Source organism: Chelonia mydas, chromosome 3 (genome assembly GCF_015237465.2).
Source record: "Chelonia mydas isolate rCheMyd1 chromosome 3, rCheMyd1.pri.v2, whole genome shotgun sequence".
Lineage (NCBI taxonomy): Eukaryota > Metazoa > Chordata > Testudines > Cheloniidae > Chelonia > Chelonia mydas.
Window position 1 is genome coordinate 199,127,483 of NC_057851.1, and position 22,072 is coordinate 199,149,554.

The 22,072-nt window shown below is 40.1% G+C and overlaps 1 protein-coding gene across 2 annotated transcripts in view; it reads left to right on the plus strand.

The window, feature by feature from the left end:
• XRN2 (5'-3' exoribonuclease 2) overlaps positions 1 to 22,072 on the plus strand; it is an 85,364-nt gene that overhangs the window by 20,506 nt on the left and 42,786 nt on the right. For both annotated transcript variants that reach the window (XM_037896241.2, XM_037896243.2), the window contains exons 14-20: positions 3,327 to 3,371; positions 4,824 to 4,961; positions 9,497 to 9,615; positions 12,937 to 13,072; positions 18,323 to 18,430; positions 18,512 to 18,601; positions 19,078 to 19,150. In XM_037896241.2, coding sequence (XP_037752169.1) covers positions 3,327 to 3,371; positions 4,824 to 4,961; positions 9,497 to 9,615; positions 12,937 to 13,072; positions 18,323 to 18,430; positions 18,512 to 18,601; positions 19,078 to 19,150 — 709 coding nt within the window. The remainder of the gene's footprint in view (positions 1 to 3,326; positions 3,372 to 4,823; positions 4,962 to 9,496; positions 9,616 to 12,936; positions 13,073 to 18,322; positions 18,431 to 18,511; positions 18,602 to 19,077; positions 19,151 to 22,072) is intronic.

Here is a 22,072-nt window from a genome sequence, read left to right on the forward strand (position 1 = left end):
GTAGTCGCACCTGTCTCAGTTGCTGGGAGCCAGCTCCTGATCTTGTCCTCCTGTGTAAGTGGAGTGCAAGAGGGGGTGCACTGAAGGGCTGGCCCTAGGGTCAGGAGGGGAGCAGGAGGCTGTACCCCATGAGTACTGGCCTTCCTGACTCTGTCCGTTTAGTACAATTCTATCCACTTCCCTGGTGCAGGCTTTGTGCCCCTGGGGCCACACTGAAGAGCTGGGGCCAATCTGTCTGGCCGTGGGGAGGGGATTAGTACCTCCCTGGGTGCAGTCTATGGCTCCCTGCTCAAAGTCCCCACCAACCTCCTCAGCAGAGGAGTGAAACTGTCAGTTGGTAGCTGTGGCAGTAGGGGAGCGAGATGGGCATGGAACTTGGTCCTGGCAGCTGAGACTGTCCTTGCAGAACCCCATATGCTTCCTCTGCTGGACAGAGCCCATTTTTGGCCCTGGAGTGCAGCCCTGTCAGGTGTGTGCGCCCCCTAGTAGCCTTGTGGTGCCCCCAGTTTGGGAACCTCTGGTTTTTTGCAGTGTTTAGTAGAATTTAGAAACAGTTTTCCTTGAAATGTTGCTGTCAAGCTGTCCGGAGAGGCTCGTGAGCGTGAGTGCCAACCTGGGCAGAGTGTCCCCAAACTGGTTGGTTATATGTTGTAGAACTAGATTTCACTAGCCAAGTAACAAGTGTGAACTCCTAAAGCACAGTAATATGAAGTCACAGATAACACCCTTGGTACTCCAATCTGTCTTACCAGCCGGGTAAGCTTACCTTTGTGATAGATGGTCCCTTACACCAAGCGTCACGACCATATTCAGGTTACTCCAGGTCCCAAAGGACCAGTCGATTACCCCAGGTCAGTTGTACCTCAGATCTCAAACCAAAGACGATACTTGTAGCCAATCCTATAATACTAACTAAAAATTTATTTACTAAGAAAAAGAAATGAGTTATTGACAAGATTAAAGCAGATCAACATACATAAATGAGTCTTAGGTTCCAAAAGGTAATAGCTGCTATAATATGCTAGCTTTATATGTCCTTTAGGGCTGACCCAAGCCAACCAGCTTGGGGATCCCTAGCTTATGCTTAGAAATTTTTGCCCTGTCTGAATTCCAAGCAGTATAGTGATGACAATTCCTTCTTGGCTAGAATGTTTATGCCCGTCCCCCCACGTTCAAATTGTGGTGTCACGAGAGCCTGGGCATGTACCCTCTTCATGAGTGTTGGGGAAGCAGTCAGCCAAGTATTTTGTCCGCTGATGTTCCACAATTGCTTGTCTGGTGTCTATAAGCCACCTTTTGTGGGGGAGGTGATGACACCTCTTGTGGTAAATTTAATATTTCACACTTGGTAATGCTTCTCTCCTGACTAGGGTTTTATAGTTTTAGTAAACACTTTTATAGTTGCAGAGAAAATACTTAAATATTACCTTAAAATATGGGACATAAGGATGCAGTATTAGCCAAGCATTTCATAAAGTGTAAACATTAAACACTTTCTTATAACTCGATCAGTTTTAATAACACTAACACAGGCAAACCAGACTGGTTACTAGCTGTGCATCTGTCAGTGTTTCGTGTGGCCCAGGAGCACTTGGCATGAGCTGGCATCTGGTTTGCCAGTGTCACAGTTACTACTTTGAAGATGTTCATTGTATTGTACAATTATATAGGAAACACTGATAATGAAATAAGGCTAGTCTCTTCACACACACACAATTCCCTTTCCTGCCTCGCCAGTCTCCCCTTTGGGTCATCCTTTAGAGTGAATAACTCCATGGCCTTTCTTTGTTTCAAGCAACACTGTAGTGAAACTGACGTGATTTTTTGTTAGTTTCACTGCTGCCCACAGTGTAGTGAATAGTACCTTTGAAAATAGACAACCCTGTAGTTTTCACTTTGCAGCACCATGGGAAAGTTCTGAATTCTAACAGGCACTGGAATGATCTAAAAGATAAGATTTCACTCCATTGTGTATTTTTCAGTTCATATTTAGTTCTTTTCAACCATAATGATTTGAAAATTCTTCTTTTAAAAAACAAGCTTTTTTCTTGCCAATGGCCAGTAGGTGAGTGGATTTTTCAGGCCCTCCATAATTAATTATTTTAGTGCAGGGAATGAGGCTGGCACAGTACATAACACTACTGTAAAGACAGTCCTTGACTCGGAGCACTTACTTCTGTGTAAAAGCTGGCTAAAAGTAACCATGTATTCACTTTTCTGCTTTGTGTCAAACCTGTTAGCTACACGGAAGGGTTCTTCAGAATTTAATGTACCAATGACTATTTTCATATTCTAAAAGCATTAACTATTAATGCTTTTAGAATACCAAAATAATTGCACTTGTTCAGTCCTTTTGGCTGTCTGACTTGTTTAAAGCTTCTTTACTTTTATGGATTTTCTTCCAGCAGGTAGATTTTTGACAAATTCCCTGCTAAATGTGTTGGTGGCAGCTTTGTGCGTTGTATTAAATTTAGTTAAGTTCTAGAGAAATATGTTTGTGTTGTAATCAGTAAATATTACAGTGCTGCTTTTTTTCAGAAGAGATCCTTCAGCTGTTTCAAAGAAATTCGACTTAAAATGGTCAACAACTCACTACACTGCAGCATTTTCCTAGCACCTGGGTTATACCTGTATTGCTAGAAAGTACTAAGCAAACAATCCTAAATAGTTTATTCAAAAAAAGGAGAGTAATAAAACCCCTCAATCAAGGGAACAGAACTGCGCTGAGTATCCCGTCAGAAAAACATTGTTTCAATGTTGGCAGGATGTACTGTATGTCATAACCATAATCTACAATTCTCTCAATATGATATGCTAAACTACATTAGCAAACCTGACACTTGTAGAAGAACAGGCTTTGGAGCAAGATCCAGGATCTTAAAATAAAAAAGGTCAGGAATTTTTTGAGCCACTAGCAACTGTGACAAGAAACATGTATCTATGCTGAGTTACCTGTAGCATCTGGACTTCCGTAGTATCTTCACCCAGGTGGACAGATGGGCAAAATTCTGTTTCAGCATCTTCACATGTGTGCTTTAAAGGTCTTGTTGTCCCAATGTAATTTTCTGGGTATTGTGAGCCATATTGAAAGCCCTTCAGTTTTGCAGGGTGTTTTCCATAGGATGCTAGTATGGCTTAGAAAAGCCATAGACCAGTAATCCTAGATGGGGCCACGGAAGAGTTCAGTTCTGCAAGCCTCAGAGGTCTGTAGCCATGACGCCTACTCAGACTTACTACGTAATCTTTCTTTGTGTGGTGATTAATGGAGGGTCTCGGGAAAGACCTTTAAGACTGGGTTACTTCAATTGTTTTTACTCGTGTTTTAGGAGAACTTCAGAAGACGACAAAAAGAAAAAAGAAAAAGAATGAAGGTAAATTTAAAGAGATCATTTTTACAGGCATTTTTATATTGTGACAAACAAGTTTAGTCTCATTTCAGTAAATTAGATAAAATTGCAGTAACAATTGCATAGTTTTTGCCTTACTCTGAACTGTCTTAAAGTGTGTTATAAAAAACTTGCAGCATTGAATGGAAAAATCACATAATTAAATCTAAACCTATTTAAAATGGGGGAAAAGATTAAGGTGCTCAAGGATAACAATATCTGTACAATGTGACTACAGTATCAAATACTTTACAGTACCAGTTGCTCAGAGGGATTGTGCCATTGGGTTACACTGTCAGCAATCAGCAGAGAGAACAGAAGATGTGCCTCTTAATTGAGAGCCTGATTAAGAGTTTAGTAAACTGACTACAGAAAATTAAACAGTTAATGCTAAATCAAGCTTGAACCTTTAAACAGGCAAGTCAGAATTCCACAACAAGGTTTCCTCTGCAAGTGTAACTTGCTCATATTGTGACTAAAATATATGTGCAGATTTATTCACAGTAATACAAAATACCACTTATTCACAACGGCAAAGTGTTGATTGTTGTGACGGCCTTAACATGTACTTGTGTATGTTAAACCCTTAAAATTGCATTTAATTTGTGGGTTTTTTATACTAAATGTCTTTCCTGACTTTTTAGAATAGATTCTGGCATGTTCATTTGAATCTAGGATTTGTATAATAAACATGTTACTTGATAGCTCATTCAAATAGGTGTAGCTTCTTTACAATGTGACCTAATGATCCAAGAAACCCAGAAGGGCCTCAGTACACTGGGACCCTTGGCTTCAAGACAGTATCTCTGTCCAGTGCTTTTAATATGTCAGATGCCCCCAGCCATTTCCCAGAGCTTGATGTCTCTTTGTATTTCCTTGAGGTACGAGGACTCTAGATATACAGTGGAGGAGTATCACAGGATCATCGTCACTTCATTTAACCAAAGTTTTTCAAACTTTATAGAGCCCCTTTTCATTGAGTGTTATGTGCATATCAAGTCTAAGTATTGCTATCAGAGTGCAAGAAAATGATTTATCTTCCTTGAAATGTAAATCCTGTTTTTCACACACTAATAGCTAGATGGAGTTTCTTCAGTTAAAAAGAAAAAATCATATTTTCTTCTGTTGTTTCTGGAACTTCAGTACAAAAATGTAACTTTTTGAGAGCGCATTTAATAAAACCCTTGAAAATAGGAAGGCCTGAAATTAAGTGCCATCTTATCCAAGGGTATATTTTACATATACAAGGTCTTGCTTAAACATACTTGTTCTAAGATGAACTGAAAAAATAATTGTGATCCAACTGTGCTCATTTTATATTCTAGCAACTGATAATCTAAGAACTTTAAAGGAATATCAGCTATACGTGCTAATTTTTATTCTTGTAATCTCCAATATTAGATTTATATCACCGTGTATATTTGCTTGCTTTTGTAGAGGGATCAGCCTTCTTTTATTCCTGGTGGCCAGTTTTCCCCTCAAGCTTTGGGGAGAGGAAATAGATCTAGTCCTCAGGCAATCAGTAACCCCAGGCAGACAGCCTATGAAATGAGAATGCAAGACAAACAGAACTTGGTGAGTTGATGTTTAGATTTTTGTTATAATTGTAAGAAGGAAAAAAGTAATGAATATACTAGTGTTACAATTTACTTCTAAGCTCTTAATCACTCCATTTTCACTTTCTTTCTTGAAGAACAACTTAACTAGTCAAGTTTTTAATCAGTTTTCCAAGGCTACTTAAGGCAGGTTTTGTTTCATTTTAATATTTCAAATATCCTTGATTAAATATTTCTGAAAAGGTAAATATAAGGCAAAGAATGCCCTTCCAATCAAAAATAAGCACTTTTAAGCAAACTTGAATCCTTACACAAGATTATGGAGTTGAGGCTGTTGTGAGCATGGGATTTAAGAACTTGCCCTCTGAAGAAATGTAGGAAAAATAAAATCAAACTAAGCAACTGAATTGGGGTTAATATTTTTTAAAAAGATTATTCATTTTTCTAAACTTTTCATTTTTACTTCTGTCACGCTGTGTGACTGGATGAATACCCGCTCCGCAGGGCGTTACAATCTCTAATTAGCAATATGGGGTTGGTGGAATATGTTCACAACAGGGGTTTTTCGGTTGTTTTTGAGGTTCTAGAACAGACACTTTAAGTGCTTTAAAATCTGTATGGGTAATCAGATGGCCAGGAGATTTGTTGCATCTCATAGAGGCACAGGGTATGTCAGTGGTCCAAATTTTGGCCCTTTGGCCAAGAGATTCCTGAGCCCCTGGAAGACAGCTCTTCTTAAAGTTGACACTTTCTGGCAACTTCCCCCTGCCCCCCATAGATAGCGATCAAACCAGAGCTCAGGTCATTGCACTAGGGTCTCAAATGCTTGAGGGTGATCTCTAATACAGTTCCATGCTAAGCCTCACTTGCGTATTCAGAAGCCTGATGGATTACTGTGAGCATGTGCAGACAGGGGTTAACAGCATTTTTAGTTTTCAACATTTCACCCCAGCTGGGTAGCTGAAGGTGGTAAGCAGTAGTCCTTTTGAACCTGACCCATCCCACCTAGTGTCATTCTAAGTCCTACCTTGGGCAGGAATTTGAAAAAGGTTGAAAGGCATATTGCTAAAATCTGTCAGGGTTGTGTGTGTTGAACAGGTGAATGCTCTCTAGCAATAGAGGAGGTGGGGGTGAGTCTGAGTGAGAGGAGCTTGGGATTGCATCTAGGGCAGGGGGATAAATGGAATGGGTTGTAGGGCAGGAATGGTTTGTGATCCAGATTTGGGGCTATTTGAACAAGGGATTCATGAGAGACAGCCCTGTGATCCATTACGCTTGTGAAGTAGGTAGATGAGCCTCAGCCTTACCTACCTGGAGAAGCAGATTCTTTTTCAAATAACATTTAAACTTGATTTCCCACCCCCCAAAGGGCTGGTGGGTTCCCTGCACTCTTTTGGGGTAACCCTCAGTATTTGAGACACTGGTGCAATGATCTGAGCCCTGGTTTGATATCTGTGTCTTAAAGCGGACCTATTCTGGCCGTATATTTAGAGGACAGATAGCGATCAAACCAGGGCTCAGATCATTGCACCATGGTCTCCAGTGCTCGAGGGTTAGTCCCAACAGAGTACATGCCACTCATTTGCCCTCTGGGGAAATCAAATTACAATGCTATTAGAAAGTGTGCGCTTCTCCAGCTAGGTATTCCAGCAAGCATTTGAAGTTTCATGTGCCTCATGGATTACGCTACGCATGTGCATTGAGGGAGTTCAAGAATGTTGCAAGGCACCTGAGCTCAAACAGGATCTCTGTAACTCCAAGGAGATGTTCTGGCCACTGAACCTGAGCAGCATGCCGGTACGGAGTTAAAATCCACTCCAGGTTAGAAATTTTGAGATTTAAAAAAAAAAAAAGCTATCTTCCAAGACCAATGAAAGCCCAGTTTTACATAATAGTAGTTTTTTTCTAATTTTAAATGAAAATATTTTTCATTGGAGTACATTGCATTTGGGTCAATGTATAATCTATTCTGTATAGGTTCTTATACTACGCTCATATTTTGTACGATGCTGGCTGATGCCAGAGCTGGTTACGCTAGTTTTAATTTTCTGTATGCTTTTGTGATTGCCAAAAAAAAAAAACCCCCACACTGTGCTGGTCCATGCAGTCTCTATTCTAACCCAGGAATGGGTATAACATCCAACTTCCACTACAGTGCAGGCAGGAAACAAAAAACCTCTTACAGTCCCACTCCTGTGAAATGTCTGTCACAGCTGAATGTGCTTAGTTCTTTTCTTGTCTCCAACAGATGGAGATAGCATTCAGGCTGGCTGAAAAATAGGTAGTTACTGTCTCTGGGAACAATTCTGTAGACTGTCCTTTTTGTAGGATTATTTGGTTTAGAGGGGGATGTTCTCCAGTGGAGAGTATTTTAGTTTATTTTCCCTTGTGCTCTGAGTGAATACACCCGTGAAGTTGTTGGAAAAATTGCAGTTTGAAAATAAATTGAAAGGTGCACCATTTGATATTTAATCTTAGTGCAGTAGAGCAGGGGTTCTCAAAGTGGGGGTCAGGATTCCTCAGGGGGTTGCGAGGTTATTGCGTGGGGGGTCGTGAGCTGTCAGCCTCCACTCCAAACCCCACTTTGCCTCCAGCATTTATAATCGTGTTAAATATATTTAAAAGTGTTTTTAATTTATAAGGGGGGTTGCACTCAGAGGCTTGCTATCTGAAAAGGGGTCACTAGTACAGAAGTTTGAGGACCACTGCAGTGATAATAACTTATCTTAATTAATTAGCCTCTTACTCCACCTTTTCATGTTCTCGGTATGTGTGTAATATATCTATCTATCTTCTTACTATATGTTCCATTCTATGCATCCGATGAAGTGGGCTGTAGCCCACGAAAGCTTATGCTCTAATAAATTGGATAGTCTCTAAGGTGCCACAAGTCCTCCTGTTCTTTTTGCGGATACAGACGAACATGACTGCTACTCTGAAACAGCGTATTCAAAAAATACTCATCCAATTGTATTTTTTAGTGTTGGTTGTCAGTGTTACATACTGAATGACTCTTTGCACATACATAAGCTATTTAGCTCTGGTTCGTTCAGTGGACCGTAGAAGATGTCCACACTTAATATGCAGCTAAGTCAGGCAGCTCTACGTTATGTACAGGTATCTCCCTTTTGAGCACTGGTGGAAAGAAATATCTATTGTGTATGTGCAAATGGTTCTCCCCTGCCTAGGGCCTTGTAACTTAGCCAAGTTCCAACCAGTTTTTGCAATGGCTAGCTTCACAGTGGCTGGGTTTTAACTTTCTAGTTTCTGTTTCAGTTATAGTGCTGTTCAAAAATCAATTTTCTGTAATGCAGGGGAATATCTTTATATAAAAATAAAGACTGAACTGCTAATTTGTTTATACTTTCTTTAAAAATTTCCTATACCTGCTTGCAGGCAAACTTTAGGAAAGTTGAGTGATTGAAAACTAGAGGTGGTTGTTGTGGAAACATTTAACCAGAGTTGACTATAGAACAGTCACTAGTATGCAGTGTATAGTAAGGATTCCCCTTTTGCTCTGTTTGTCCATCCAAACAGTAAATGTACATTTCAATAAAAATTTCTCCATTCCTAATAAGTATTTTGTCCAGTAAGCCTGGGTAAATAAGTTTGCCTTTTTAATTTATTACTTGCTTTAATCCTGAAATTTTGTGTATTAAAGCAAATTGTTTGAGGCTTTCATCAGAACTTTAACTTCCTAGCGCTTGTCGGTTTGCCACAACCTTCAGTGTTTAAGTTTTATTTACCGTAAATATCTTCTAACTGTGATATGCAAAAATAAGAGAGACTTCCTAAAACTCTACTTCCTAAAATTTTCTTCTATGTTAAAATACTTACATTTGAATAGAGGGTCACTTGCAATTTTCAGAAATATTCTAAATTTGGCTGCCAGTTCTGAAGTCTAAGTCATCTTTATATTCTAGTCTGCACATGTGACCTGTTTTTCTGCCATGATAAACAGAAGTAATAAACGGTTTCAGAGTAGCAGCCGTGTTAGTCTGTATTCGCAAAAAGAAAAGGAGGACTTGTGGCACCTTAGAGACTAACCAATTTATTTGAGCATAAGCTTTCGTGAGCTATAGCTCACTTCATCGGATGCAAGAGACTAACCAATTTATTTGAGCATAAGCTTTCGTGAGCTACAGCTCAAGTGAGCTGTAGCTCACGAAAGCTTATGCTCAAATAAATTGGTTAGTCTCTAAGGTGCCACAAGTACTCCTTTTCTTTTTGAGAAGTAATAAAATAAGCCTTGTATCCAATTGTTTTTTATTCCTACTGTTAGACTGGGCTATACCAAACGTTTTATGCTTTGTCACAAAAATTTCATGTTTTGTTGTTGTTTTTTGTTTTTACATTCCAGTGTTTGATTCCTATTATAAAGCTCTATTTTATGCTAGTGGACTTCCTAATATTTTAGGATTATGTAGCATGTAGTTTGTTTTTTTAAGTAAAAATAACAAATGTTCTTAATTCTTCACACAAAACCATTAATTTGAATATGAAATGCGTAATAAAACCCTTGTTTCCTGTGTTTATATATGATTATATCCCTAGACTCCTTCAACATCTCCTAATACTAGTTTCACTTCTGATGGCACCCCTTCCCCAGCAGGAGGAATTAAGCGAAAAGCAGAAGACAGTGACAGTGAACCTGAGCCAGAGGATAATATCAGGTGAAGCCATTTTTTGTAGCACTTTGTTAGCAAATTGCTGAAGTAGATGCAGCCTAATTAATGCCATTTAGCTTAGAGCAGCAGTGCCTTCAGATGCTTTCCTATGATCTTTTTATCCATGAGTAATTAATGTGGAGGGTTAGAATATTCAGTAAATTCCAGTGAGATGTGTAAACTATAGCTGTTAAATCTAAGTATCTAGATTAGTATGCATACAGGTTTTTGTCCTCCAAGCCACTACTCCCTTTGAGACCAAGCGCTAAATTGGCTAGACATTCAGTGTTTAGCTTTGATTATGTGAGCTGAATGCCACTGTTTTGCAAGTGAATTTTTGAGCTATTTAACCCATAAAGTTCAGTTATACTAGGTGTGCAGCTTTATTTATATTGATTACTGAAATGCATCTTTTAATATTGATTTTATACTGGGTATGTATGTTAGCTTTGAGCAAGATGCCCTCTGATTAAATAAATGAAGGGGTAGGAATAAGGTGAAAACAAGTTTAGCCAACTCACTCATAACTCAAATAAGGTTTGAACCAAGATCTCAAAAGGTGAAAGGCTAGAGAAATCCACTGTCACTTCATTCCCTAGTTAGAATAGCTTCATGAGACATGTACCAATTGGTGGTGGTGGTTTGTTGTTTTTTTGGGGAGGGGGCGGGGACCTAGGTACAGAGAGGAAGAAAAGTTTATTTAAGTGTAGCACATTAAAATCTTAGTAGGGTGCAAAGTTTGCGTAACAAATTCATCACTGCATCCTGCATTCCATATTTGATCAATGTCCTTTGATCTTATGCCAAACTATTCTTTCTTTTCTTTCCTGTGCATTCACACTGAAGTATAAATTGGCAAGCAGGAAACCTTGATTTAAATATTTGATATTTTTGCATTTATACTTATTAATTTTTCCTAAAGACAGGTTTATTGTCATTTGTTGCAAATAAACATGTTTTAATATATCAACCAAATATAGCCATCACACTAAATTGGTGGTTACTTTTTGCTAACTAGGATGCACTGTCTATACATATTTATTTAAGCAATTACGAAGCTCAACATACATTTATTCACATTCTTAATTTTTACATTTTTATTATTTTAGAAAATGTTGAGTGATCCGTTTCTTATGTACTAGGCTGTCATTTTACTTGTGATTTGTGCAAGCCACATTTGGATGGAAATCAGAATTCAATTAAAAATGCAAAAAACTTAACATTTTAGGATTGTTTTGGTTAACTAAAACAATATCTTTAAGTACACTGGATACATAAAGAAACAAAGATGGTTTACCAAAACATGTTTTGCATTTAAAACTGATTTAGTAAATGAAGTATTAACGATAGTTAGTGAACAGACTGTGGGCCAGACTTTCAAAGATACTTAGGTGTCTAAAGATGCAGATAGGTGCCTGTTAGGTTTTTCAAAAGTTCCTAAGAAGCTTATATGCTTAATTCTCATTGAAATCCAGTGCAAAGTAGGCTCCTAGCTGGTTTTTCAATAGCACCTGTCTACATATTTAGATGCCTTTGAAACAAGCTTGCCTGCTTTTTATCAGCTACCAGTTGTTTTTTCAACTTTGAACTTGTCCAAATGAAAATACAAAACCAAAAGTAATTAAGGCAAAAGCTTTGCTGCACAACAAACTGGAAGCACTTACATTTGGAAAAATATCAGCACTTCTTCCATTGTAAAGACTGAACATAGTCTAGATCAATGGTTCTGAACCTGTTTACCATTGTGGGACGCATATGCAGCTCTGTGTTATGTGGGCTGCATCCACACAATATGTATACTACCTGTATGGTCCTGAGAATGTCCCATACGCTGCTGCTGTGTGTTGAGTGGGTTGCAAGGGGACCACTGGTATAGATAGATAATGCAGTACATGAGCTTGAGTTGACCTCAGAAGTTAGATCGGAGGTGGGCAAACTATGGCCCGGGGCCACATCCGGCCTTTGGGACCGTCCTGCCTGGCCCTGAGCTCCTCGCCGGGGAGTCTAGCCCCCGGCCCCTCCCCCGCTTTCCCTCCTCCCCTGCAGCTATACCGCTGCGTGGGCAGCGCTCTGGGCGGGGGGGCTGCGAGCTCCTGCCGAGCAGCATGGCAGCATGTCTGGCTCTGGCCAGGTGGCGCAGTTGCCAGACATGCTGCTCTGAGCAGCATGCTAAGGGGGTTGGATAAGGGGCGGGGGGTTCTGGGGGGCAGTCAGGGAACGGGGGCGGTTGGATGGGGTGGAGCTTCTGGGGGAGGCGGTCAGGGGATGGGGAATAGGGGTGGGTTGGATAAGCATGGCGTCCTTGGGCCCCTGTTAGGGCGCGGGGGTGTAGATAGCGGTCAGGGGATGGGGAACGGGGGTTTGGATACGCTTGGGCTTCCAGGGGACCTGTCGGGAGGTGAGGGTGTGGATAGGGGTTGGGGCAGTCAGGGGACTGGGAACGAGAGGCGTTGGATAGGGGCTGCAGTACCAGGGGGTGGTTAGGGGTGGGGGGTTTCAGGATGGGGAGGTTGAGGGGGTCGGAGGTTCTGATGAGGGCAAGTAGTGGGAGGGGGTGGGGGCAGTCTGTTTGGGAAGGCATAGTCTTCCCTACATGGCCCTCCATACAGTTTTGCAACCCCAGTGTGGCCCTCTAGCCAAAAAGTTTGCCCACCCCTGAGTTAGATGGTTGTCCCCTGATTCTGTATCTAATTGAAAAAGGGAGCTCCTTTCTCAAGTCCTTAAAACTTGAGGAGAGCTCTCTGATGCAGCATATCTTTGTTTAAGTGCTTTTAATGGATTATAGTAAGTTTAGGTCTTAACATAGGTTGTCATAGCTTCACACTTTAAATAGGTTTGTTTGTTTTTAAAAATAAAAATGATTTCAATTTTTTTATTTTTTGAAAACTATCCTTATCCACTCAAGCAGGGTTCAGGAACAGCATCTTTTGTAGAAATCACAATGCTGTCCAGGCAGCACAGAATAAGGACTAAACTGCTCCTCAGGGTGTTACTCCTGAACTTTCAAGTTTGGCTTCCCCAATCATAACTTTCCTCTCAGTCCCTGGCCAGTGTGTTTACTCCTCTGGCTCTTGTGTCTCCGTCCGTCCCTGCCCACCCTCTGCAAACCCAGGTTTAAATTAGTAGAAGATATTGTCAGAAATCAAATGGTAATTTAGGGTGTAAGTGACTTTAAATTGGTGCATCTCTTGAGATGAGATGCTCGTCTTACCATTACCCTCATGCTAATACAGTATTTGCCTTAGCTTTCATTGCAAAATCTGTGACATTTAAATATGTAATATGAAAATGATTATAAACTAAAATCTAATTGTGCTTCTTGTGTAGGTTATGGGAATCTGGTTGGAAACAGCGCTACTATAAGAACAAATTTGATGTTGATGTGTCTGATGAGAAATTCCGTCGTAAAGTTGTACAGTCTTATGTTGAAGGGCTTTGCTGGGTTCTCAGATACTATTATCAGGTACTTGAATTTTTATTCTATTAAATTTAATTTTCTTCCCTGTCTGCAGCCCATCTGTCTTTCAGTAGATCATGGTTGTAATCTGTCACGGATCCATAGGATTGGTGCTACACCCCCAGCTTTGGAACAGAACCTTGGAGGAACCGCTTCAGTGAGCCAGACTCTCAAGGGGTCTCGCTCTTCCTTCGGGGTAGGCCTCACCGCCTCTTGAGACTGAATCTCTGGGCTGCAGCCCTTCTTCACGCTGAGCTCTGTTCAGTGAGTCCAGCTGAGGGAAAGTCCAGGTAGAGACGTGTATTCTCTTCAGGGATTAATGCGCCTCTACCTGTTGTTTACAGTGACACTCTTAACAGCTTTTCAAAACAGCAGGGTTTATTAGGCAACTGGACACAGCATAGGAAGTCCTTAGGTTAGCACAGAGAAATGATGGTTAAAGCATAGTCCATTCTTGTTAACCCAGAGCCTGAGCCAACCTGTAATGAAAGTCCATTTTCAGGCTCTATCAGATGTTCTTAGTCAGTTCCCAGATGCAGGGGCCCCCCAGCTTCCTCCAGAAGCCAGCTCTTGTCCATCACACCTTCCAGTCCTTTTATTCTTGAGCTGGGGTCTTTGCTCAGCTTCCCTACTGAGAGGCAGGGAAATCCATCTCCCCCTGGGTCCTTTGGTATGTCAGTGTCCTGATGATTGGGTTTTCCACTGTCTTCTCGGGTTTTCTGTTGATAAGGGGTTTGCCTCGGCCAGTCCTTTTTAATGACCCATTCAGGCTCTCGCAGCCAGGTAACACACATGCCTATGTCTATTTAGCCTGTGCTAAGGGCAAACTTAATCCTTTTTCCCCACTGGCAAGCCATGCAAAATACATAGGGAACTGAGGCACATGTAGGATTCATAAAATATTATAGAAAATTCATGCTTAATCACAACATCAATAAGTCATTTTAATATTCTCTTACTAACGGTAGTTGAACAGCAGAGGATTGTTTCTAAGGGAATAAAAGCTGTCTGAGGTCCCTTCCAAACCTGATATTCTATGAAATGTCCGGCACTGTAAATATTTGAAGCTACCAAGCTTTTTCTTTGAATTGAGGAATATAGAAATGTAAGGGCTGGTAAAACTAATTGCAAATGAGTGAACAAAGGGGAAAGAATGCAAAATGCTTGTAAGAATTTGAGAGGTACAGAATTGTCAGTCTTCTCTGTGGACTGTAGTGATGTTTCATGAAGTGCATTATAATTGAAGTAATCTATATCTGATTTAAATCTTTTGATAATTGAGATGTCAGATTGGCAAGAGATTAGTTAGACATATTGGGGATTGTAGCAATGATGGTTAATAACTAGTTTCGTGCTCTGAGAACAAAATAAGCTGAAGTTTGTATGAAGTGGGAATAGATAGTTTAAATAATATCAAGTAGCAAAGATAGTATGCAGTGGTGTGTTTTTGTTTGTAGGGTGTGTTCTCTGTTTAGTTTTTGTTGGTGCTATTTCAGTATGAAAATATGATATGTAAGTGGGGTTATATTAACTAAATACAAAATTTATTACTCGTTTTTCTTGCGATTTAGATCGGTCTGCTACGTCACTGATTTTAATTTGTATTTTAAAATGAAATACTGCATTTAGAGGTGGAGGATAGGGTGAACAGTGTTTTAGGTTTCAGTGAATCTTCAGTGAATCTGGTGTGCCATTTTCACTTTCATGTAGGTAACAAGGCAGGGTGTTTGCCATTCTTTAAGTTTTGAGATTGCATGACAGCTAAATATGAACGGTAGAAAACATGTTTGCAAGTTGTTGGCCAGAAATTCCTATTCCCATAAAGATGCTATTTCTTGTGCAAACACACATTGCTCATTTTAATAACTACAATCTTTTTTTTAAAATCTGAAGTGGACTGGAGTAGGCTAATTGTTAACTCTATCTGGTTTAGTTTTAAAGCGTAGCTTCTAGAAACTTAAGCTGTGTAGATGAATTTGTCTTTCATAAGAACGGCCGTACTGGCTCAGACCAAAGATCCATCTAGCTCAGTATCCTGTCTTCCGACAGTGGCCAATGCCAAGTGCCCATGAGGAAATGAACAGAACAGGTAATTATCAAGTGATGTCGCCTATTCCCAGCTTCTAGCAAACAGGCTAGGGGCACCATCTCTGCCCATCCTAGCTAATAGCCACTGATGGACCTATCCTCCATTAACTTATCTAGTGTTTTTTTTTAACTCTGTTATAGTCTTGGCCTTCACAAAATCCTCTGGCAAGGAGTTCCACAGGTTGACTGTGCATTGTGTGAAAAAATACTTCCGTTTGTTTGTTTCAAACCTGCTGCCTATTAATGTCATTTGGTGACCCCTAGTTCTTGTGTTATGAGAATAGTTTCAGGCAAAGAGCCCTCCTTTGGGATTTGAAAAGGATCACTTTACACTTGAAGAAGAAATGATGCTCAGGGAGACAATAGTTTAAATGTCATGAAATTCACTGGCTTACCCATAAACTGCATCAGAGGAAGAATAAAAGCAGAAGACTAGAAAAAATGGACGTGTAAAACAATCTAACTGACAGCAATACAAAAACTTCCTTTACAGTGGAGGTGAATGGACACAGGAAGTCAAAAGTAGTACCACTGTTTCCACAACATAATTTGCAAATTCATGAAGGCAGGCCATTCTGAAAAGTGAACAGAGTAACCAATCCAGCAGATCAAGTCTCATTCACTTAACGTGCTCTTGTCCTTCTTCCCTGTTAAAATTCCATCAAATCAGATATGGTCTCACTCGACCTATGGAAGACCATGAAGCTGAAGTTAGTTGCGTTTAAACCCATTAGGACGGTGGCATGCGACCTAGTGCCTCTGCATGTGTCCTGTGTCTGAAGAAGCAGTAGGAAAGAGAACCTGTGCTTGCTAGAAAGACGGAACAGTTTTAAGATTCAGCAGCTAGCCAAGCAGTCAGAATGGCTTTTTTCTGCAGCTAACTCTGTAAGGCTTACCACCTTCTTCAGGAATTTGAGAGACCACTTCCATTCTTTAAGATTTATCACTTTCCACAGGATTTCACTCTGTGAGTCTTCCTTTGATTATCAACAGCTGACAAAAGTATCTTTTTCAGAAACTTACAAAGATTAGATTTAAAAAGGGAACAAAGACTTTTTTTGCTTGCATCTTCAAGCTTTTTAATGGACAGCTTCACTGAATTAATCTCTTCTGTATCCAACTTGCTAAGACCTGTTCAAAAGTAGGATTCTGTGTGGTGAAATGATCAAGAAATGTCAAGATTTAACTGTTCCAAACCGTTCGTTGTGACTATTGTTCAGGTTGACTGCAATCTTATTTTGAGTTTTATACCTAAAGAAGCACAGGCATACGTACAAGCAAAGTAGAATGCTGTAGAATGCTCTGATCAAAGTTTTAAGTAGGAAACTTACTTGATGGTTCTTTGTTCCATCTTTTGCCTTAAGAGAGCATTCTTCATCACATTTACACTTGAGAGGAGAGTGAGTTGTGAGCTTTGATTGACAAAAGTTGTCCAATGACCATGTACTAATTTCCTCTCCAAAGTTGTCAGTTATGCTTTTTGCTCCTTCCCAAAGTATCACGTGCCTCCTGGGGAGACATGACTTCATACTGAAAGGTTATATGGAATTTTAAACTTTTTGGTTAAATGGGACCAAGACATTGAAGTCACTCAGATACCCAGATATACAGAAGATCAGTGTTGAGGGAATACCGTTTCCACGTAATTTTATCCACTTAAAGACGTTATGTAGTGAAATCTGCTACTTATTACATAATGTCTGAATACCTCTCTCTCTTATGGCTCATTTAACTAATACCAAGACAGCATCTGTCTGCCTAAGTAATGTTTCCATACTTGATATTTGCAGGATGCAACATGGAGTTCCGTTCACACCTTTACAAACACTATTTTGTTTTATGACCTCTCAAGCGGATACCATAAGAAGGCAGCTTAGCAATCACTATTTGTCTAGAACACCTCAGCCTGCCATCTTGGGGAAGGTATTGGATATGTAGAAGCCACCTCACATATGATTGAGAAGAGGTTACTTGTAACTAGTTCTAAGATAGTTGCCTACACACATTCATACTTCCCTCCTGCCTTATCCTCTTAGATACCGTGGCAGTTGGGGCTGCATGCCCCTCCTACAGCTGTGGCTACCAAACATTCAGTGTTGCAAGGAAGGCTTGTGGCATGGCTTTTTAGAAGGTTCTGAAACTCTGTTGTTCCAGACGCACATCGCTCTAGGGAATATGCAGAAACTACACGCAATAGTAACTACTTCTCGTTAAGTGACCTCTGCTCATTCTAACACACAAACTGCAGACAAAGTACACACAGCCAAGGATTAAGAACTAGGACTAGAACTACATATGTGCTTCTATGCATTTTGAGGAGAGGGGGAGTATGCAAGTAATGTAGGAGAAGTCATACTTTCATGAGTAAGGTCGCTGCTTTGGCAAGAGTGGCTGTTGGAATACTGTTCAGAGAACCTCTTCTGGATGTGTTTGTGGATGAAGCAGTTCTATCTCTGGTAACAGGCACAAAGGAATGTGTTGACTTAAGACTTTGTCTCAAAAGTTCTTCAGGAAGTCCCTGCAGTCTCCTTCACTGCCCATTGAGTTTAACCACATAGCCTTCTGCTGAATTCTTGGGACACATCTGTTCAGCCTTGACCTGAACTCTGGTGGAGTAGCCCAATTTCAAAAGAGATTTAGAACTAGCAACTCTTTCCTCAGTGAACCTGGGAGGTAACTTTCCCAGTTCTGTGACTAAGGATATGAATCTGTCATGCAGGTCAGGGATTCAGTGACTTTCCAGGACCTCTGTGACTTCTGGGGCAGGAGTAGCAGCCTCAAGGTTGGAACAGTGGCTGGGGTTGGATCAGCAACCCTGGGGCTGGAGCAGCAGCGGTCAGCCCTTCCCACAGGGGCAGCAGCAGGGCTGGGGCAGCTGCAAGCCTCTGGCAGTGCTCTGTTTTGTCTGTTTTCCCCACCCCGGTATTTTTAGTAAAAGTCAGGGACAGGTCACGGGCTTCCATGAATTTTTGTTTATTGCCGCAACCTGTCCCTGACTTTTACTAAAAATACCCTTGACAGATCTTAACTTTATCCGTGACATGGCTATAACACTGGTGCTCACACTGGGTTAAGTTTAGTCATCTTTCGATAGCCACTAATAGTATATGTGACTATTTAGCTCTTCTGAGCTGTATCATTTATTCGTCTCTTGTCTTGCAAAACTAGGGTTGTGCTTCCTGGAAGTGGTACTATCCTTTCCATTATGCGCCATTTGCCTCTGACTTTGAAGGTATTGCAGACCTGCCCTCAGACTTCGAAAAGGGTACAAAACCGGTAAGAGACATTCATTTATTATTTTGTCTTTTAATAGGTTATTGGAAGTCACTCACATTTTTCCCTTCTTTGTTTTGGCAGTTCAGACCACTTGAACAACTCATGGGAGTATTTCCTGCTGCTAGTGGTAACTTTCTACCACCAACATGGCGGAAGCTCATGACGGATCCAGTAAGAATCCTCTCTTTCTGCTACTGGTTTGTTTTAAAGGAATAATACTGACCAGGGAGAGTAACAATTTTACTTGTCTGGTCATGCAGCTTTGTGAAACGTGAATCTTTTTGTTTCAAATGTTTGAATATATTAAATGACTTTTCCTGACCTCATTTCCTTAGAGCAAATCCAAAATCTCCTCTGCTTCCAAGAAACCCTGCAAATTATTCCAGAAGCGGAGGCCTAGCTCCATTCTCCTGAATTCCCCCAAAATCCTATCCTGCTTGTCTTGTTTTATCAATCCTTGACTCTCTGTTGGGTTTGTGGGGTTCTCCTGCGGCCTTCTAGCTTGGATGGTATTTTATAATACAGTGTGTTCCTTTTCATTAGCCATATTAAACAGTTTTGTGTTAAGCAGGATAAGAAACAGAGAAGGTTCATCCAGCTATATGCAGATTTGTTTCTAATGGTCTTTTGATTTTTCTCAAATGCAGGAATCAAGTATAATTGACTTCTACCCTGAAGATTTTGCTATTGATTTGAATGGGAAGAAATTTGCTTGGCAAGGTGAAATTTAAGATCTTTCTCTATTTGAACTTGAAACCTTAATCTTCATTTTGGGGGATGTCTGAAAAAGGTGAACAAAATAGGAAAGGATTTTAATTAGATAATGATTAATGAGGTTTACTGTCATATTTGAATGCATTATTTAAGGAAGGAAAGAGCATTTTACAGCAGATTTTTAAAAAAATAAATTCATGTGAAGAGCAAATTATGATTCAGTAACTGATCCAGGATTAGCAATGATTAATAGTAATTTTAACAGTCATTCTGAACCAGTTAATTTTGGCCAGAAATAGATTAATCATTTTTCTATTCTTTATCAGCCTTACTATATAAGTATGTCTTTTGTCTCCTTTGCATTTAATTAATGGATCGTATTCTGTTCAATCAGTAGTTCATTAGTTCCTTGTGAACAATGCTGTAGGCAATAGAGAAACGTTTCAGGTACATACAAACTAAGAATGAAGAAATAATATTTAGTACTTAATGTACTCTTTTTTCTTTAAAGTCTTAGTTGTATTATTCTGTCAATATTTAAATTAGGTGTTTTGCCAGTTTAATACAACATTGCCCTCCCATGAAACCTCTAGTCAATTGCGTGCTCTCCATCATTGTAGTGTCCTCCCAAGTGTCCAAAAATAGAAATAACAAAACATCCTTTTCTTTCCTAGTTAATCTAATTCGTATAGAATAACTCAGTTTGTTTAGTTGGTCTACTAATTCTGGATGCTGCTAATGATTTTGTTCTATAAGAAATGGTGATCCCTAGTATGGCTAGAAATGATTCCTATGCATATTGCTGACGTTACACAATAGTGAGGAAAAAATACAAGTCCCTGTGGTGCAAATAGGTGTGCAGAGACTTTTCCCCAAGCTCTGGAGTGTGTACTCCCAGATCTAGATCTCCACTGTCCTCTCCCTTTTCACCTCCAGCGGGTTCATGCACTTTCTCTGACTCGCCACCTTCCCATCGGTAGCCCCCTCCAAGCTTATGTGGGCATGATAAGGCCTGGAGGAGGTGAGATCTGGTTGCTGTCTAATGGAGAGAGGTGCTCAGATTTGCAACAGAGATTGGAATGGTGTTTGATGGAAATTCAGGGTGACTTAGTCAGGTAGTAGCAATGTTCTAAATGCTGCTTGAATGTGGTGGATCTATAGCTAGACTGGACTTATTCAAAAACGATGCCCAGATTACAGGTCTGAGCGACTGGGAAGATCATGTTGTCCATGGTGACAGAGATCATCAAGGGATGGGGCAGGACACCAAGAGCATAGTTTTGGGTGAAGACTTGGACAACCATGAGGGGATGTCAACAAGACAGGCAGGGACATGCGTTTGAATGGAGAGTGGAGAGGTAGGTTTGAGAGTTATCTGCACAAAGTTGATAGTCAAAGTCATGCAAGTGAATAAGATTGCCACTGAGGGAGCACAGAGAGAGAAAGAAGAGAAGGCATAGAAGATAGCCTGTTGGATAGTTACCAAAAATTGAAGGGAGATAAAAAGAACCTTCCAAATGAAACACTGAAAGCGTTGTTAGAGAGGTGAGTGGAGAACAAGGAGAGGACAGTAATGAAAGCCAAATGCAGACACGATTTCAAGAAGGGGGATATCCTTGTAGGCACCTGATAAATCAAGTAGGATGAGGATGATATATAGGGTCTAGGATTTGCTCAGAAAGAGGCTCTTACTGATTTTAGTGAGTTTCACAGGAGTGGATAGGAATTGAGGCTCTATTTGTGAGCCTCTAGAAAGAAAAGTGAGAGAGTGGTTGTAGATGATTTCAAGGAGTTTGCAGACGAAGGGGTGAAGACAGGGGCTGTTTGGACAACAGCTCGAAGATGAGTTGTGGGAGTCAAGTGTGCATTCTCTTATAACAGAGGCCAAAACAAGCTGCTTATTGGAGGGGAAGGAACCTGATGAAAGTGGGAGGCTCAGAAGAGTCTATGAAAAGAGAGAAGGGATAATACTAATACCAACAGATAATGCAAAAATAAAGTAAGAAAATTGATCCTTTTTAATATTAGAAACATCTTAATAGGGCAGCTAAGTTAAATGCTACATGTAAGCATCTAGTTATTTCTTACTATGGAATTGTGCCAAAAATATCTTCAGGCCATGTTTTGTTTTTTGGTTGACTCTATTGCATCTTTGACTACACATTTTTAGGCATGGTCCTGCAAATCTTCACCACAAAAAAAAAAAAAAAAAAAAAAAAAAATTAAAATAAAAAAAAATCTAAGGATGGAAATTTACTACAAGACAAGTATTTTAGAGGCTTGTCAATCAAAGGGATTTTCAAGGACTATTGGCAAGTTAGTGTCAATCTTGAAGAGTTTTAAATCCTCTGTTTAAATTGACTTCTCCTGATTGTACATGATCTTGTTAATTCATCGTGTAGGATTGGCAGTGCTATTGCAGTTGAGGATTTGATTTTTGGAGAACTTGGATCTAAGCAGAGAGTTGCAAATATCTTTGAAATCACTAGTTTCATACATCACTTCTTGTGATTTTTGGTGGTGTTTAGATAGGCTTGAACTCTTTCTGGTAACTTTGATTCTGTTTTGGAAAAGTAACTTTAACTTTATTATGTAGATTGACACTGTAAAATATCCATAGCTAGAAGAATGAGATGTCAAATATTTTGGTAAGATTAAATCAAAGTATATGACATAATGTTGATAAATTATAGGGAATCCCTGTTAACTGCTTTTCTTAGGAGGTAATGTGCAGCAGTATTAAGAAGGAACCCTTTTCTCCCAATGTCTCCCCTTCCGTGTGCTGTAACTCTAGGTACTTCTTAAGACCAAAGGTCCATCTACCCCAATATCCTGTCTTCCTACAATGGCCAATGCCAGGTGCCTCAGAGGGAATGAACAGAGCAGGTAATCATCAAGTGATGCATTCCCTGTCACCCACTCCCAGCT